This window comes from Salminus brasiliensis, chromosome 4 (genome assembly GCF_030463535.1).
Source record: "Salminus brasiliensis chromosome 4, fSalBra1.hap2, whole genome shotgun sequence".
Classification (NCBI taxonomy): Eukaryota; Metazoa; Chordata; class Actinopteri; order Characiformes; family Bryconidae; genus Salminus; species Salminus brasiliensis.
The window spans coordinates 48,313,767-48,329,951 of NC_132881.1; the positions used below are offsets into that span (position 1 = coordinate 48,313,767).

The 16,185-nt window shown below is 43.7% G+C and overlaps 2 protein-coding genes across 2 annotated transcripts; one reads left to right on the forward strand and one right to left on the reverse strand.

Moving 5' to 3' along the window:
- Positions 1–2,028: 2,028 nt before the first annotated feature.
- Positions 2,029–7,382, reverse strand: ing2 (inhibitor of growth family, member 2). The gene is made up of 2 exons (XM_072677159.1): positions 7,006–7,382; positions 2,029–5,675 (listed from the first exon to the last, which is right to left on the reverse strand). The coding sequence occupies exons 1-2, from the start codon at positions 7,142–7,144 to the stop codon at positions 4,972–4,974; spliced, it is 843 nt and encodes a 280-aa protein (XP_072533260.1). The 5' UTR covers positions 7,145–7,382; the 3' UTR covers positions 2,029–4,971.
- Positions 7,383–13,097: 5,715 nt separating this feature from the next.
- On the forward strand, positions 13,098–16,000 carry sod3b (superoxide dismutase 3, extracellular b). Its single transcript, XM_072677160.1, has 2 exons — positions 13,098–13,233; positions 15,013–16,000. The coding sequence occupies exon 2, from the start codon at positions 15,024–15,026 to the stop codon at positions 15,615–15,617; it is 594 nt and encodes a 197-aa protein (XP_072533261.1). The 5' UTR covers positions 13,098–13,233; positions 15,013–15,023; the 3' UTR covers positions 15,618–16,000.
- The last annotated feature ends 185 nt before the right edge of the window (positions 16,001–16,185 follow it).

Here is a 16,185-nt window from a genome sequence, read left to right on the forward strand (position 1 = left end):
CTACCTTGTGCTTTCTCTCACTGGCCACTTTATTAGAAACTAGTATCTTGTGAACAAGACATATCAGACTCTAGATTCCAATATTTGCAGCTCTAAAAACAGAGATTTTCACTGAGCAAAAGACTTGCTTTTACTGCCATCTGCAGGCAGCAGTGCATCTCCTCAGCTCAAATAACTGCTGATATACAACAATCACCTGCTTTATCAGAAACCCCTACCTTGTGCTTCCACTCACTGGCCACTTTATTAGAAACACTGACCTTGTGCTTTCTCTCACTGACCACTTTATTAGAAACACTGACCTTGTGCTTCCACTCACTGGCCACTTTATTAGAAACCCCTACCTTGTGCTTCCACTCACTGGCCACTTTATTAGAAACCCTTACCTTGTGCTTCCACTCACTGGCCACTTTATTAGAAACCCTTACCTTGTGCTTCCCCTCACTGGCCACTTTATTAGAAACACTGACCTTGTGCTTCCACTCACTGGCCAATTTATTAGAAACCCCTACCCTTTGCTTCCACTCCCTGGCCAATTTATTAGGAACACCTACCTTATGCTTTCATTCACTGGTCAGCAGAGCTGGGCAGTATGACTGTACTGTTAATAGGGGTTGGGCAACATCACTATTTTATTGAATCAAACATACCAGCTAACAGACATCTGTGCAGACCACCATCGCTTAAGAGTAATGAGAGGAGAGAGAGCGCCATCTACCCACCCCGAGAGGTCTCAGCCTATTGTGCTCTATCTGACTCCGGCTGCTGGCTGGTGGAGTGAACTTCCCCCGGGTGTCCGAACAGCTCCAACGCTCGCTGTCCTCAAACCCAGACTGAAGACCCTCCTCTTCTGAGAGGACTTGGGTGAAGAGGAGAGTATTATGGTCTCCTTGACCTATTGACTTGTGTTTAGTAGAGTCTAAGATTAGAGGATCTGAATTTGAGTCTATTTAAACTAGCTGAGCTTCTTCTTCAGTAAACAGTGAAGCTCTTCTGTAAGAACTCTGGAGAAGAGCGTCGTCTAAATGCCTTAAATGTATGTAAATATTAGCTGCTTTATTCAGTAACTGCTATGAAATTATATGCAAGTAATTAAAATGTGATGAAACCGTAATTAGATAACATTTATCATGTCTGTAAATACTGGGGAATTTTGTCTGCATGAAAAAACCACAATGAATATAGATTTTGAACCATATCACCCATAATAATGTGCTTATCTGGAAACACTGTGAAATCAGTACTTATATAACACAAAACACATCATGTGATTTTTAATTATACTAGGAGTTTCTTCTGACAGCAGATTTTAAATATTTTTAAATATTTTTGCCCAATTATTTACCCAGTATCTATCTGCCCCATCACACAATGCCACCACAGCTGGAGGGTGCCAACTCTGTTACATTAGCTAACCCATAAAGTCATATTAGTGTAAAATCCTGTAGTATTACTCTACCGCCTCAGCCCACATGCTTCTTTTTGGGGGGCGGGGGGTGTAATTCACTTTTCCACCAGTAAATACAAATCATGCTTCAAGCTCTGAACACAAGCGCATGGACACGCTTTTCACATGCATTTCTGGACAAGCTGAGAGAAGCTCCAGAAGCTTGATCTGAAGGTGGAGCAGCATGTGGGCTGAGGCAGTAGAGTAATACTACAGGATTTTACACTAATATGACTCTATGGGTTACGGAGCGTTACACAGCAGCAGTTCTGGAGAGAGGTTCTCCTCCTGCAGCTCCACCACCAAACCTCCATAGTGCAGTAGCAGCAGCAGCGCTCCGGCCCGGAGTGGGAATGACGGAGACGCCGTTCTCCCTGTTCCAGTCAGTGGAGCATCAGCATGACTTAGCAAAGTAAGCTAAAACTGCTACATAATGCTGCTTTAAAGTGAGCTAGTTTTTACAGAAGATCAGATCAGAACTCAAGGCTTCAATATTTTGCGTCTGACGCTGTATCTAGCATTGCATCATATGCAGCTTCTGTACCATAAATAATAAATACAATAATCATAATTAAAGCTCATTAGAGACATAGGCACAGGTTTATTTAAATACATGAAACTTTAAAAAGAAGGGAAAAAAGGTCAATTTAACAAAAACATTACACCAGACACATAAACAAAAGCAACGATCTCGCTCACTGGAAGACATTTGGAAAATGAAGTTTCCATATTTGTGTCGACACATGAAATGAAATAAAAATAGAAAAAAAGGAAATGTGGTTATAATCATCAAACCCTGTGCATTCTGATCATGTGTCTGTTACACTCCGCCGTGTCCGATGACTCCTCGCATATTGACTTCGTTTGCAACACAACATACGATAAAATGAAAAAATAAAGTTTGAAAAATATCTTTACCAATATCTTACAAATATCGATGGCAGTATTCTGAACACCAGTCTTTTCAAGGTCCGTGAAGCATCAGCGTTGCTCACCTTGAAGTGTGTTTTTTTTTGTTTGTTTGTTTGTTTGTTTGTTTTAGCGAGAAACAGCACCGGTGTGATCACGTTTGGGCTAAGTGCATCAGGAGAAACTCTCGACGAGTTGTTTTCTAAAAGCTGGTCCACCGTCCTGCACAAAGCCCTGTCTTAAGTAGCCTGGAATAAACACAAATACATACTGGATCTGATGAGCTTTCACGTTTTCACCGTTTTCATACACAGACTCACTCCGGCCTTACTAAAATCGGCCTCTCCAGGCTCCACCCACAAATGCCTTTGTGCTTAGCAACTATTGCCAACTGTTAGACAAGCTGAAGATCCCATTCAGTCTAAAGAGAAACCCATTCACTCGGGTCAAAACACAGATGTTTATAGAAACACCACTCTGTTAGGTAGGCTAGGCTAGGCTAGGTTGTGTAACTGAGACATTATTAGCATGGCGTCAAACAGCACAGTCCAGACAGACAGCGCAGAATTACACCATATTGATCGGCCGTTAGGTTATCAGCGTTCTGATAGGCTTGTCTAAACTAGCATCAGTGGGCGGAGCCTGGACAGGTCAATCAGGGGCCCTTTCACCACCCACAAATAAACTGTGTTCAGGGCTACAGGCACAGCAAACCATACAAGTGTGCAAACACAAGGCACGAAAGCCTTCCTGAAACTCTTGATTTAGATACTAATGATGCAGCTGTACAGTCTTATGCAAAAGTTTGGGCACACCTGTTCAAACAACACTGTGTAAATAAGAGATTAAAAAAAATCAAATTTGCAAATTTTCAACAGTTTGTTTATTTATACTGAATTAAACAGATTTGCAAAAATAAAACTTAACATTGAATTAATTTGTGTGGCTTTACTTTTGCACACGTCAAATAATTTTCAGCATCAGTAACTGTTCAAAAATGTGCAAAAGTTGGTCTCTGTACACTCAAAAAACCTCTGCAGTTCCACAGAAGAAGCATGTCTGTAATTGAGAGTCTGTAGAACGTTTAAATTGCGAAGGAACCCTTACATCAAGTGATGGTTCGGTTTCATCAGAGCATTTTAAATGTCTAAAGAACCATGTTTTTATCATTATTATAATTTTTTTAATAAAGAGTGTTGAGGATGTGACTTATTTACACTTAGAAAATCAACACATCATTTTACAAGGGGTGTCCATACTTTTGCACAAGACTGTACGCACTGATGGCTCCATACTGGTGTAAGGCCAGACTCAATCTGTCGATTGAAAAAAGTAAAAGCCTAAAAAGACCCAGGATGGTTTGAACTAGGGCTGCACAATATCTCATTATCTCATTCTCACAATACTGACCTCCCACGATACCGCCTACGCTCTTCTATCAGCATCCTGACCTGAACTGAGACTCAGGCTGGCCGATGCGAAGACATTCATCATTATGGTGATGAACTGCATCACAGCCTGCTTTTCTGGTTATATCATGGATATCGTCAGCACTTCTTGAACACTGGACAACTGCATGCCTTAGTGGAGAGAGAGCAGAACCAGTTCTGGAGAACTGGGTTTAGTGCACCAAGTGAAATATTGACTAAATGATGAAGTACTGTCATATTTATCATATCATACTGCCCACCTGTAACTGAGCTGTTCGTATAATTAAATAAGCGCCAAGTCAAGTTTGGCACTAGTTTAGTTTAGTTTATTTTTTTTACCATGGGGCACGATAATATAGGAAATCGATTCACATCGGCAGATATTGTTCTTAAATAAAAAAAAAAGGAAAAAATGTACATTAAGATTTGACGGATGTTTAAATTGGAATTGCGATATTTGATCATATTTATTACGCCAAAAAAAAAAGGCCGTGGATAGATTTAGCCCCAATGTCAATCTTTTTATAATGTGCATGATATGCATGCTGAAAATATCGGATATCAGCATCGGCATGTCGGCCCATCCCTAGTTTTCACATATCTGAAGGCATTTTTATAGTCTTATTCATTTAAAGGTGGGACGAGGCGCTAAGCCGCTTGTTAAATGACCTGCAGGTGATACCATGGCCAGCAAAGTTCCGTAAAACGTGCGGATAAGAAAAATCTGACCAATATCGGCCGAGAAGAAAGCTTCTCTTCTTAATATCTTAATGAAGTACGAGGGAACAGTGTGGGTCGGAACAGGAGCTGTGGTATTCCAGGGAAAACTGTGAAACTCTGCAAAATCAGTTCTGGAATTTATCGCAATCGTAATGTGCAGCAATGCGTTATTCGTCGGGATGCGCGGTGACGTCAGAATCGCATCGCTATCAGCAGATAATCGCCTTATAATAGATCAGTAGTAGACAGATATCTGATGATGGCCATAGGTGAAGAGATACTCAAGTATCTGCACTTTATTAATCTTCCTTATTTTAATTTTACTAATCAATATCGGCCCACGATTCCCAGATGGGTGCATCCCTGGTTCCTCAGTCCGTATTGTGCAGCCCTAGACGGTTCCAGGCTAATTCTTATAGGCCTAACATCTCAAAGAGCATGACTCTACTCCCCCCTGTCGAGGCACTACCTGGACCTTCGGTCCTTCTTCGGCCGCTCTGTGCTTTTGTCCATGGTCTTTTCGCTGTCCCCCCTGCACTTGGGACAGTACCACTTGCCCTTGGGTTTGTAGGTGAGTCCGACGCAGGAGAAGTGGAACCACTCGATGGGGCACTGCTCGTTGTCGCAGCCGATCATCTCTCCGTAGGACACCTGCTCGCACAGGCAGTAGGTGGGCTCGTTGGGGTCGATGGTGAACTCCACCGGCGACGCTTCGCGTTCCTGCTTGGCTTTGGACCGCTTCTTCTTCTTGGCCGATTTGGACTTCTTCTCACGGGGCTGCTGGGCCGGCTCGTCGCACAAGTCCTCCAGCGCCCCGTTGGCTCCGAGGCAAGAGTCGCGGCTCTCGCTGTTCCGGTGTCGCCGCGGCCGGCGGGACGACGAGCGCTCAGACACGACGTTGGCAGAGCTGCTGCCCGTCTCGTGCCGCACCTTTTCGGCAGACCGCTCGGGATCTCCCGGCTCCAAGAAGCACGGCGAGTGGGCCTCCATCTGCCGAGAGCGGTTCTCCACCAGCTCCATCATCTGAGTGACCACGTGGATCTTCTCGTCGCCCAGCTCCTGGCTGCTGATGAGAGCACGCTGGAGTTGCATCTGGAGGCGCTTTCTCTGAGCTCCATCCGACTCCTTCTTGTACTTCTCGTACACATCATCCACTTCCTTTAGGATTTCTGAGAGGGAGAAAAAAACATTATTATTATTATTATTATTATTATTGGAAATAATCAAGCTGGATGGTCCCATGTAGATGCTAGAGATGGCATGATACAAGATTTTCTTGCACCAGTACTGACTAAAAATTAGCTGGATTGGATTCCTTCTTTATTTACCGGCGCCACATCAATCAGACATCCAGCTTTAACTTACATCCAAGTTCTTAAATTCCCTAAACTCATTAAATACACCTCAAAGCCACTCAGACGGCTCATCAATAGCATCGTTCGAGCATTGGCAAATAAACTGCATCGGACTATTCAAACAAGGAGTAAGGCCGAGAGCGATGTGCGAATCGGATGCTCCCAACCGGAGTGAGCGTCTAAGCGTTGGACCAGTAATCAGGAGTGTGTGTAGGTGATGCCACAGCCAACCATAACACCTCTCTCTTTCTCTCTATGGGTGGATAGGAAGACCCTCCTTCATCTTCTCCCCATCACTCAGCATAGCCAATTCCAGCACTGGTGGTCTCATGTAACAGGAGAGTCCTAATATCTTGGATAGAACCTTAGGTTATTGATCACATGGTTGAGATTGATCACAACACCCAGCTCCTCTAGGCTGCCCCTGTTGGGCTCTCGGGTCCAGGGGTGCTGTAGCATGGTCATAGACTTTCTCAGTTTCTCATTATTGATGATGATTTTAATTATAGGGGGGTGATCAGTGTAGGGGGAGGTGGTTGTAAGCATCTTATTGGACCTATAAATAAACCCAGCTTCATCAAGCTTCATCAATTCTGCTAAATCTACATTGCTGAGCTTCACCACTACCAACAAACCAGTGCAGATCACCCACAGAGGGTCCAAAAGTCCCAGACGGGTCTTCAGTTAGGACACACACACAGGACACAGGACCCTGCAAGCTCAAACAGCACCCCAGCTTAGCGTCCCAGTGGATTTAGGGGCAGTAGCTGGCTTTATTACACCACTGTGGCTGCTTTGAGAAGTCTAATAAGAAGCCCCAGAGCAGAGGAAGGGAGACTCAGGCCAAAATGGCTGACTGTGAGAGGGCAGAATGAGGGCTGGAGCACAGGGGGGGAGATGGGGAAGGGTGTAGAGACACCACCTGAAGCTGGACCCCTTGCAAATGAACTTATCCAGCTAGCTAAATGAGCCAGCTCGGCCATGGGGTCGAATGCACATCGAGGGAAAGGTGCTAGACAGGGGGAAGGGGGCAGCAGCAGCAGCAGCAGCAGCAGCAGCAGGGTGTAGGAGCAGGGTGTATTTTCAGCACGTGAGCGGACAAACACGGAAAGGGCACGTTTTTAAACGTTTGCAGATCCCCTACCTTGATATTTGGTGTCGATTTCTCGCAGGAGAGAAACGTTTCTCTGTATGTCCAGAGGAAGCGACTCCACACACTCCAAATAATCCTCCACGTAGCTCACGAGCTGCGCCTTCTCCACGTTCGCATAATGCCCTAACATCGTGATAACAATGCATCCAAAAACGTCGACTAGACGACGGCGAAGCGTAAAAAAGATCCCGGGGATTTTCGGCGCATAGGGTTGGGTTTTAAAGCGGATAAATTCGGTCTCCGGCTGCCATGAACTCCCTTAAAACAAAAACTGACCCCCGTGCGCGTGCGCGGAGCCAGCCATTCAAAGCAAAAGCAGCAAATGGCGCGCCCGCCTCGTCTGTCTGTTCCCCACCCGTTTTCCGAAAAGCTCCCGCCTTCCCAGCGCTGCGATTGGACGAGAGCTCGTACTGCGCGCACCGATTGGTTAGAACCAGCCGCTAGTAGATCCGATTCTGCACTGTGATTGGCTACTCCCGTAGTCAGCGCAACGGATGCGTAAGTACTTCTCTAACTTCCTTAACTTCGCTTTCGGAGGCTTGTGGTCAGTTTAACTCGGCGCTGTTCGGATCATTTTGCGCTCGTCGCTGTTTATTGCGGACTATTGAGTGCGAGAGTGGGGGAATTAAACGATACATGGCTTCTAAGACGTCGGTATATACCGCTGTCCGGCTGAACACAGGAACCGAGCCCGTGTTCTCCAGGAAAGGGAACCCCATGGTCGTTCGATTCCGGAAGCCTGGGAATCGACTCTGATTCCGATTCCAACTGATTCGAATCGATGTATTTCAGTAACTGTAGATAAATGAGACTTGGTTTATTGGTAACTTATTTGGTTGTTGGGTTATTGACTATTTTTTAGTTGTTTTTTGAGAATTACTAAAGTATTAATTGAATATACTGCTCATATCTACGCACTACCATGAGGCCTGAGTCCTAGCCCAGTTGTTTTCCTTTGTTAACCATTGTTTTGGCCACAAAAGTATCAAAGTAGAAGTTTCTAAGTGATATTTATAGATTATTATGATTGTATTATGATGACTGTTTGGATCCAGAACATTAGATTGGACTTTTTAGGAATTCAGAATTTTCACATGTCTGTATTAACAACTACTGAAAGTCCAATTCAGTTCAGCTGGTCGCTGGTTTCATCTCAGCGATGATCAAAGAGTGGTTGACAAGCTGGTCATCCAGGTGAAAACATACCCTACACTGGTAAACGAGCTGGTCATCCAGGTGAACACATACCCTACACTGGTAAACGAGCTGGTCATCCAGGTGAACACATACCCTACACTGGTAAACGAGCTGGTCATCCAGGTGAACACATACCCTACACTGGTAAACAAGCTGGTCATCCAGGTGAACACATACCCTACACTGGTAAACGAGCTGGTCATCCAGGTGAACACATACCCTACACTGGTAAACGAGCTGGTCATCCAGGTGAACACATACCCTACACTGGTAAACGAGCTGGTCATCCAGGTGAACACATACCCTACACTGGTAAACGAGCTGGTCATCCAGGTGAAAACATACCCTACACTGGTAAACGAGCTGGTCATCCAGGTGAACACATACCCTACACTGGTAAACGAGCTGGTCATCCAGGTGAACACATACCCTACACTGGTAAACAAGCTGGTCATCCAGGTGAACACATACCCTACACTGGTAAACGAGCTGGTCATCCAGGTGAACACATACCCTACACTGGTAAACAAGCTGGTCATCCAGGTGAACACATACCCTACACTGGTAAACGAGCTGGTCATCCAGGTGAACACATACCCTACACTGGTAAACGAGCTGGTCATCCAGGTGAACACATACCCTACACTGGTAAACGAGCTGGTCATCCAGGTGAAAACATACCCTACACTGGTAAACGAGCTGGTCATCCAGGTGAACACATACCCTACACTGGTAAACGAGCTGGTCATCCAGGTGAAAACATACCCTACACTGGTAAACGAGCTGGTCATCCAGGTGAACACATACCCTACACTGGTAAACGAGCTGGTCATCCAGGTGAAAACATACCCTACACTGGTAAACGAGCTGGTCATCCAGGTAAAAACATACCCTACACTGGTAAACAAGCTGGTCATCCAGATGAACACATACCCTACACTGGTAAACAAGCTGGTCATCCAGGTGAACACATACCCTACACTGGTAAACGAGCTGGTCATCCAGGTGAAAACATACCCTACACTGGTAAACGAGCTGGTCATCCAGGTGAACACATACCCTACACTGGTAAACGAGCTGGTCATCCAGGTGAAAACATACCCTACACTGGTAAACGAGCTGGTCATCCAGGTAAAAACATACCCTACACTGGTAAACGAGCTGGTCATCCGGGTGAACACATACCCTACACTGGTAAACAAGCTGGTCATCCAGGTGAACACATACCCTACACTGGTAAACAAGCTGGCCATCCTGGCCAACCAGCTTGGTTGTACTAGTTGGCTATTTGGTCACGTATACAATCAACCATCAAACGCAAACAAAAACATAACCTGTGCTGGTCAAGAGCTAAGATGGTCAACCATCTTAACCAGCAGTGAAACTCATCTGGAGGCTGTTTTTGGAGGGAGACGAAAAATTGTTATGCATAGAAAAGTGTGGCAAGTGTGGCATCAGAGCTTGATATTAAAGAGACAAAAGTATTGGGACATCTGCTCATTCATTCATTCATTGTTTCTTCTAAAATCAAGACTATTAAATTGTTGGAGTGACTGTCTCTACTGTCCAGGGAAGAAGACTTCTTTCTACTAGATGTTTGATTGCATTCAGCAACAAGTGCATTAGTGAGGTCAGGATGTTTGATGATGACCATCACCACCCCACATCATCACCCCTAGCTCCTCAACTCATCCCGTCCAAAAGTGCTGGATGGAGCTCCATCACCATCATTCCAGAGAGCACAGTTCTTCCACTGCTCCACAGCTCCTCAATGCTGGGGGGCTTTATACCCCTCTAGCCCACGCCTGGCATTATTAGGCAGCATGGAGCCAATAGGGTCATGATGATGATCTGCTCCAGAGAGTCCTATTCTATTGGCAGTACTTCTTCTCTACAGGGACTAGACCAGCTGTGTGTGTGTGTGTGTGTGTGCATTTGCACATCTACTTAGTAAGCACCCAGTAAGCTGAATGCATTGTTTGAAAAGGGTGTCCACAAATATTTGGACATAATGGTTATGTTTATGTGACATTTTCTCATCACTGCTATTTGCACTGTGTATGCAGGGGGGGCTGCCAGGGATTTTGGGCCCCACAGCTCTATGTAGTATTTTGTATGACGTCTTATGTGTTGGGTGACGTCACACAGATTTACAAAAGTAACACAAAAGCATGCACATCCTGAGAATGAGCCCCGTTCTGTCGCATTACTGGTACCTGCATATCTCGGACTGGGACGAAGGCAGCCTGCCGCGCTCTGCTCGGTCCCTCAGCGGGGACGTCTTGGCAGTGGATCCGCGCCACAGGCGAGCCGCCTGCGGTTCACACAGGGCATCTCTGCTCGGCGTCCGGGGACTTTCCCCTAAGCTTCCAGGGAGAATCTCAGTTCTCAGCGAGTAGCTTAGACAGCAAGTGTTCAGGCATGCGCAGTACGACAGGCTTCCACGCTCCGTATATATACCACAACAGTCGACCTCGTGTTTGGGTGACGGTGGGTAAGGTACCGACTTCTAAATTTTACAGCTCTTATCTGTAAGAGTTCGTAATAAAGTGAAATATTATACAGTTACTTTCCCTGTTGGTGATAATGATCGTATTTATACTTTAATGCTTGTATTTAGTCCCTAAACACGTTATGCAAATACGAGAGAGCTACGTCATTGGCTGGAGGACACGGATTGGCTGTTCGCACTTTATTTGCCGGCAGAAAGTTTAGGTTAAAGATTAATGCAAAATATTTATTTAATGTAAAAAAGTAATTCTATTTCAACAGTTTGACATTGATTGCCAGTGACAATCAACACACAAACAGGCTTGAATTATTGGATTGATCATTTTTTTTAGCTTTTATTACACAATGTATTTTATATTATATATATAACGTGAATATATTACAAATGCAGTATATTAATATATAACACACGTCTGTTAATAATTTTAATAATTTTAATTCAAAATGTAAAAGTATACAATAATAATAATAATAACTGTTGTTACCATTTGTGTGCCTTAGTGCTTTGTGAGTTCTTCACATTGATGGATTTGTTAATGTATATGGTTCTAACCTGGTATATAATTTATAGAAATTATTCTATAAACCACAAATAATGTCATAGAACCCTTTACAGAACCCCTTTTGCTGAGAGTGAGGTTTAGAAGAAGCAAGTAGGTCCAAACCTGATGGAGTCGTAGGGTAGAGATTCAGAAGTGCTTCTGGTCCTTCGTGTTAAATCCAGACTAGGTGATAAATCACATGTTCACGCTTTCGTCGCTGTGATCTGCTGTAGCCGCACCATTCAGTCTCACCGCGTTCACACGCTGTAGTGTCACTGCGACGGGGACTTTTATTTTGAAGAGCGGGACAGGACTGTGTGAGGCGAGTCCTGCTTAAAGGTGAAATACGTGGTTATAAACACACACACACACACACACACACACATACATATACATACACACACAAACACACACACATACATACATACACACACAAACACACACACACACACTCACACACACTCACACACACACACATACATACACACACATATACACACACACACACACTCTCACACCACACATACATACATACACACACACTCACACACACACACACATACATACATACACTCACACACACACACATATACACACACTCACACACACATATACACACTCACAGACACACACATATACACACACTCACACACACACACATACATACACACACACACTCACACACACACACTCACACACACACACACATACATACACACACTCACACACACACACTCACACACACACACTCTCACACACACACTCACACACACACACACATACATACATACACACACACACATACATACACACACTCACACACACATATACACACACACTCACACACATATACACACACTCACACACACACACAGACACACACATATACACACACTCACACACACATACATACACACACACACTCACACACACACATACATATACACACACACACTCACACACACACACTCTCACACACACACACATACATACATACACACACACACTCACACACACACACTCTCTCACACACACTCACACACAGACACACATACATACATACACACACACATACACACACACATACACACACACACATACATACACACACTCACACACACATATACACACACACTCACACACACACATATACACACACACACAGACACACACACACACTCTGCGAATTTCATTCAGTTATTTGTAATTTGCATCAAACAAAATACACAATACACAATATTATTATGCAAATAACTTCACTACTACACTTTTTATTTTATTAATCTTCAGTAATATACATCATTATAAAACCTTTTATTATTTTTTAATATATATAAGAAATGTTGACTTAAATATTTGTTACATTGTTCATAAATTATAAATGTTCATAAATGTTCATAAAATATACATCATATACATGTTATAAAGCATAATATAATCTGCAAAATTAATAGTATAAGTTATGGTATACTTTAAATGATATAATTATATAACACACTATACAATACAATACAATACTACAATAATTACAAATTATACAGGTTATATGTTATATATGGGTATATATAATGTGTTATATTTAAAAAAATTGATCATATTTAATATATTATAGCACTATATACATCTTTTTATATTTAAATAGTTATATAATATGATGTAATAGATGATGTAATAGATGTTTTCTTTTTCTGTTCTGTTCTTTCTCTGTTTCTTTCTAATGGCATTATTATCATCCTCCCAGAGGAACACTCAGGAGGGCAGGGTGTAATTTGATCCGGGGCAGGCACGAGTCAGGCTGCTGCCGGGTCTGCATTTTTGGGTTTGGAGGTCTTGTTTACGCCCCTTTGTTATAAAAGCATGAAGGGAGGGAGTGCAGTTCTGTAACAGCAGGCACATTAACCCACCGAACAGCAGGGCCGAGCACTGGACTGGACACTGGACTGGACACTGGACTGAACAGCCCATTAAGGTGAACTTTACACATTTCTCACACTTTTAAAAAGTGGGCGAACTTTACAGACTCTCACTCAGGCCCGGCTCAGAGGGGACTTCTATAGAAACAGGACACGCCCTCTCCACGTAGGGCTTAAGATAAGTGCACACTACTGTTTATAGAGACTGCAGCGGGTCAGCGGCCTCAGGCAACACTGACACACTCTTACAGGGTTTCTCTACTGAAAGCTTTTACTCATTTATTCATTATTATTGTGTAATTATTCTTATGTGTTAATAATAATAATACTAATAATAAAAATAAAGAAAGTGTGTGTAAGTGATGCACAAAACCTTATTTATTGTTGTGCAGGGTTCTGGAAACAGAATTCAGATGAGAGGGAAGATTAAACACCCCAGAGACTGTTTCGGATATAAATACTGGGGTGGCAGCAGTTAGACTGAGCGCTGTAATTATGATGAAAACCTCAGAGTTGGTGTATTTCTGTTGTGCTGTTGTTGGTGGGGCAGCGGTGGCTCAGCAGTTGGAGCTCCCGGGTATTGATGTCAGGGTTATGGGTTCGATACCTGGGCTCGGCACTGTTGGGCATTTGAGCAAGGCCCTTAACCTTCTCTGCTCCCTGGGCGCCGCAGCAATGGATGCCCACCACTCTGTGTGTGTGTGTGTGTGTGTGTGTGCATGTGTGTGTGTGGCTGTGTGTGTGTGGTTGTGTTGTTGTTTAAAGGAACAGTTCAATGCAAAATCAAATCATCATGATTGATTTCCTGATTGATCTCCTGATTGATCTCCTGATTGATCTCCTGATTGATCTCATGATTGATCTCCTGATTGTTCTCATGATTGATCTCATGATTGATCTCCTGATTGTTCTCATGATTGATCACGATCAGCACATGTATCTGACAAGTGCTTCTTCAGTTTATGTAGAAGCAATAGAGGCTAGGCTAATGTTGCTAACTAATACTGGACTTAGACTGTCACCAATTTCATGCTCGCACCATTTTAGGAAACGGTGCACAACATGCTTCTATTCTTATTAGGTGAGGAGGGCGGGGTTAGGGCAAGGTCTCTTGGGGATCAAAGCTCTGATATATGCAAATTTATTATGCAAATGAGAGTGAGAGAGAACTAAAATACTATACATCATTATGATTTTTTTACATTTTATTTGAATATATTAAACATAAATCTACACCAATCAGCCATAACATTAACACCACTTACAGGTGATCTACAGTGGATCCTGTGGCTCGAGGGTGGATCTACATATCAGGCAGTGAGGGAAATAGACAAGCATCAAAGACACTTTGTTTAGAACCAAACTGTGATGTTCTAGACAATGACCGGGTCAGAACATCTCCAGAACATCATCAGGCATCAGGTCTTGTGGGGGGTTCCTCCTGGTATGCAGTGGTCAATACCTACCAAAAGTGCTGCAAGGAAGGACAACCAAGGCCCCGCCCACTTCCCAACTTACAGGACTTAAGGATCTGCTGCTAATGAGGTCTTGTGGAGTCTGTGCATCAGCAGGTCAGCGGGACCAACACTTTATTACACAGGTGGTATTAATGTCACGGGAGAGGCTAGGCTAACATTGCTAACGAACACTAGACTTAGGCTGTCAGGCATCTCATCTCTCTGTAGACACGCCCCTAAAATCGCTCGTCATTCAACCCTCTCATGTTTATCTCATGTTTTTCTGAACTGTTCCTTTAATACATTTAATTTCAGAAGAATTGCTGAAGGGTGTCCACAAACTTTTGGACATCTAATGTAATTTTCTCTGTTCTCCAGGAATTAGAAGAATGAAGCCCCTGCAGCATTCCCTCCTTCTGGTGGTCTTGCTCGGTTGCCAGTTTTGCAGCCCCACGTCAGGAGAGGCTTTCCCACCCGAGTACCAAACATTCAGTGGGTCACTCTACGCCTCCTGTCGGATGCGTCCCAACACTCAGCTGCCTCCTGGATCTCCGAAAGTATACGGACAGGTTCTGTTTAAACAAACTGGCCCGGAGGGAAAGCTGAGCCTGCGCTTCAAGCTGCACGGCCTTCCTGCGTCGGACCCTCAGCCCAGAGCCATTCACATCCACCAGTACGGTGACCTAAGCAAAGGCTGCACCTCCACTGGTGGGCATTACAACCCCTTTGGTACCAACCACCCCTACCATCCAGGAGATTTTGGGAATTTTGTTCCTCGGAATGGGAAAATTCGTCGCTCACTGGATTCCGAGGCCACGCTCTTCGGTGGCCTCTCAGTGCTAGGCCGGGCTGTTGTTATTCACGAGAAGGAGGACGACCTGGGCCGTGGAGGAGATGCTGGAAGTCTGTTGCATGGCAACGCAGGCGGGCGACTGGCGTGTTGTGTGATTGGACTGAGCAGCTCAGAACAGTGGAACAGCTAAAGGCACTGAATTGACCTCAGTTAGAAGTAGCCAGTCTAACTACAGGTGGCTGAGTTATGAGCGGCGGAGCGGTATGTCGGCTCCATCACAGGCTGGCTACGCCACTGCAGAGCTGCACTGTACTCTTTACCTATAGAGCAATACAAAGAGCAAATATTGAGCATATATCTGCATGCCTTTCTGAGCTGAATTTCAATGTACAACAGAAGATTTGCATTATCAGTGTAGTGGATTGTATTCCTAAAACTACCTTCAGTACTTTTAAACTTTTAGTTTTAATTTTATTAGTAATTTTTTACTTTTAGTTTAAAAGTGCTTATTTAAATGTACCTGCAGTATTAAACAGCCCTCAAAAATAAACATCTATGACTCATTCTTTACAATTGTCATTATTCATGCATTAAAAAACATAAATCATTATTGTTATGGCTCATCGATCAGTAGACGAGCCATAATATAAAGTCTTATATTTTAGCAGTTTCTTTTTTAATATATGAATGTCCTTTTGAAAAATGCATTAAATGCCATTTAAACAAGAAACATGAAAAGAAATTACGCACACAAGGAA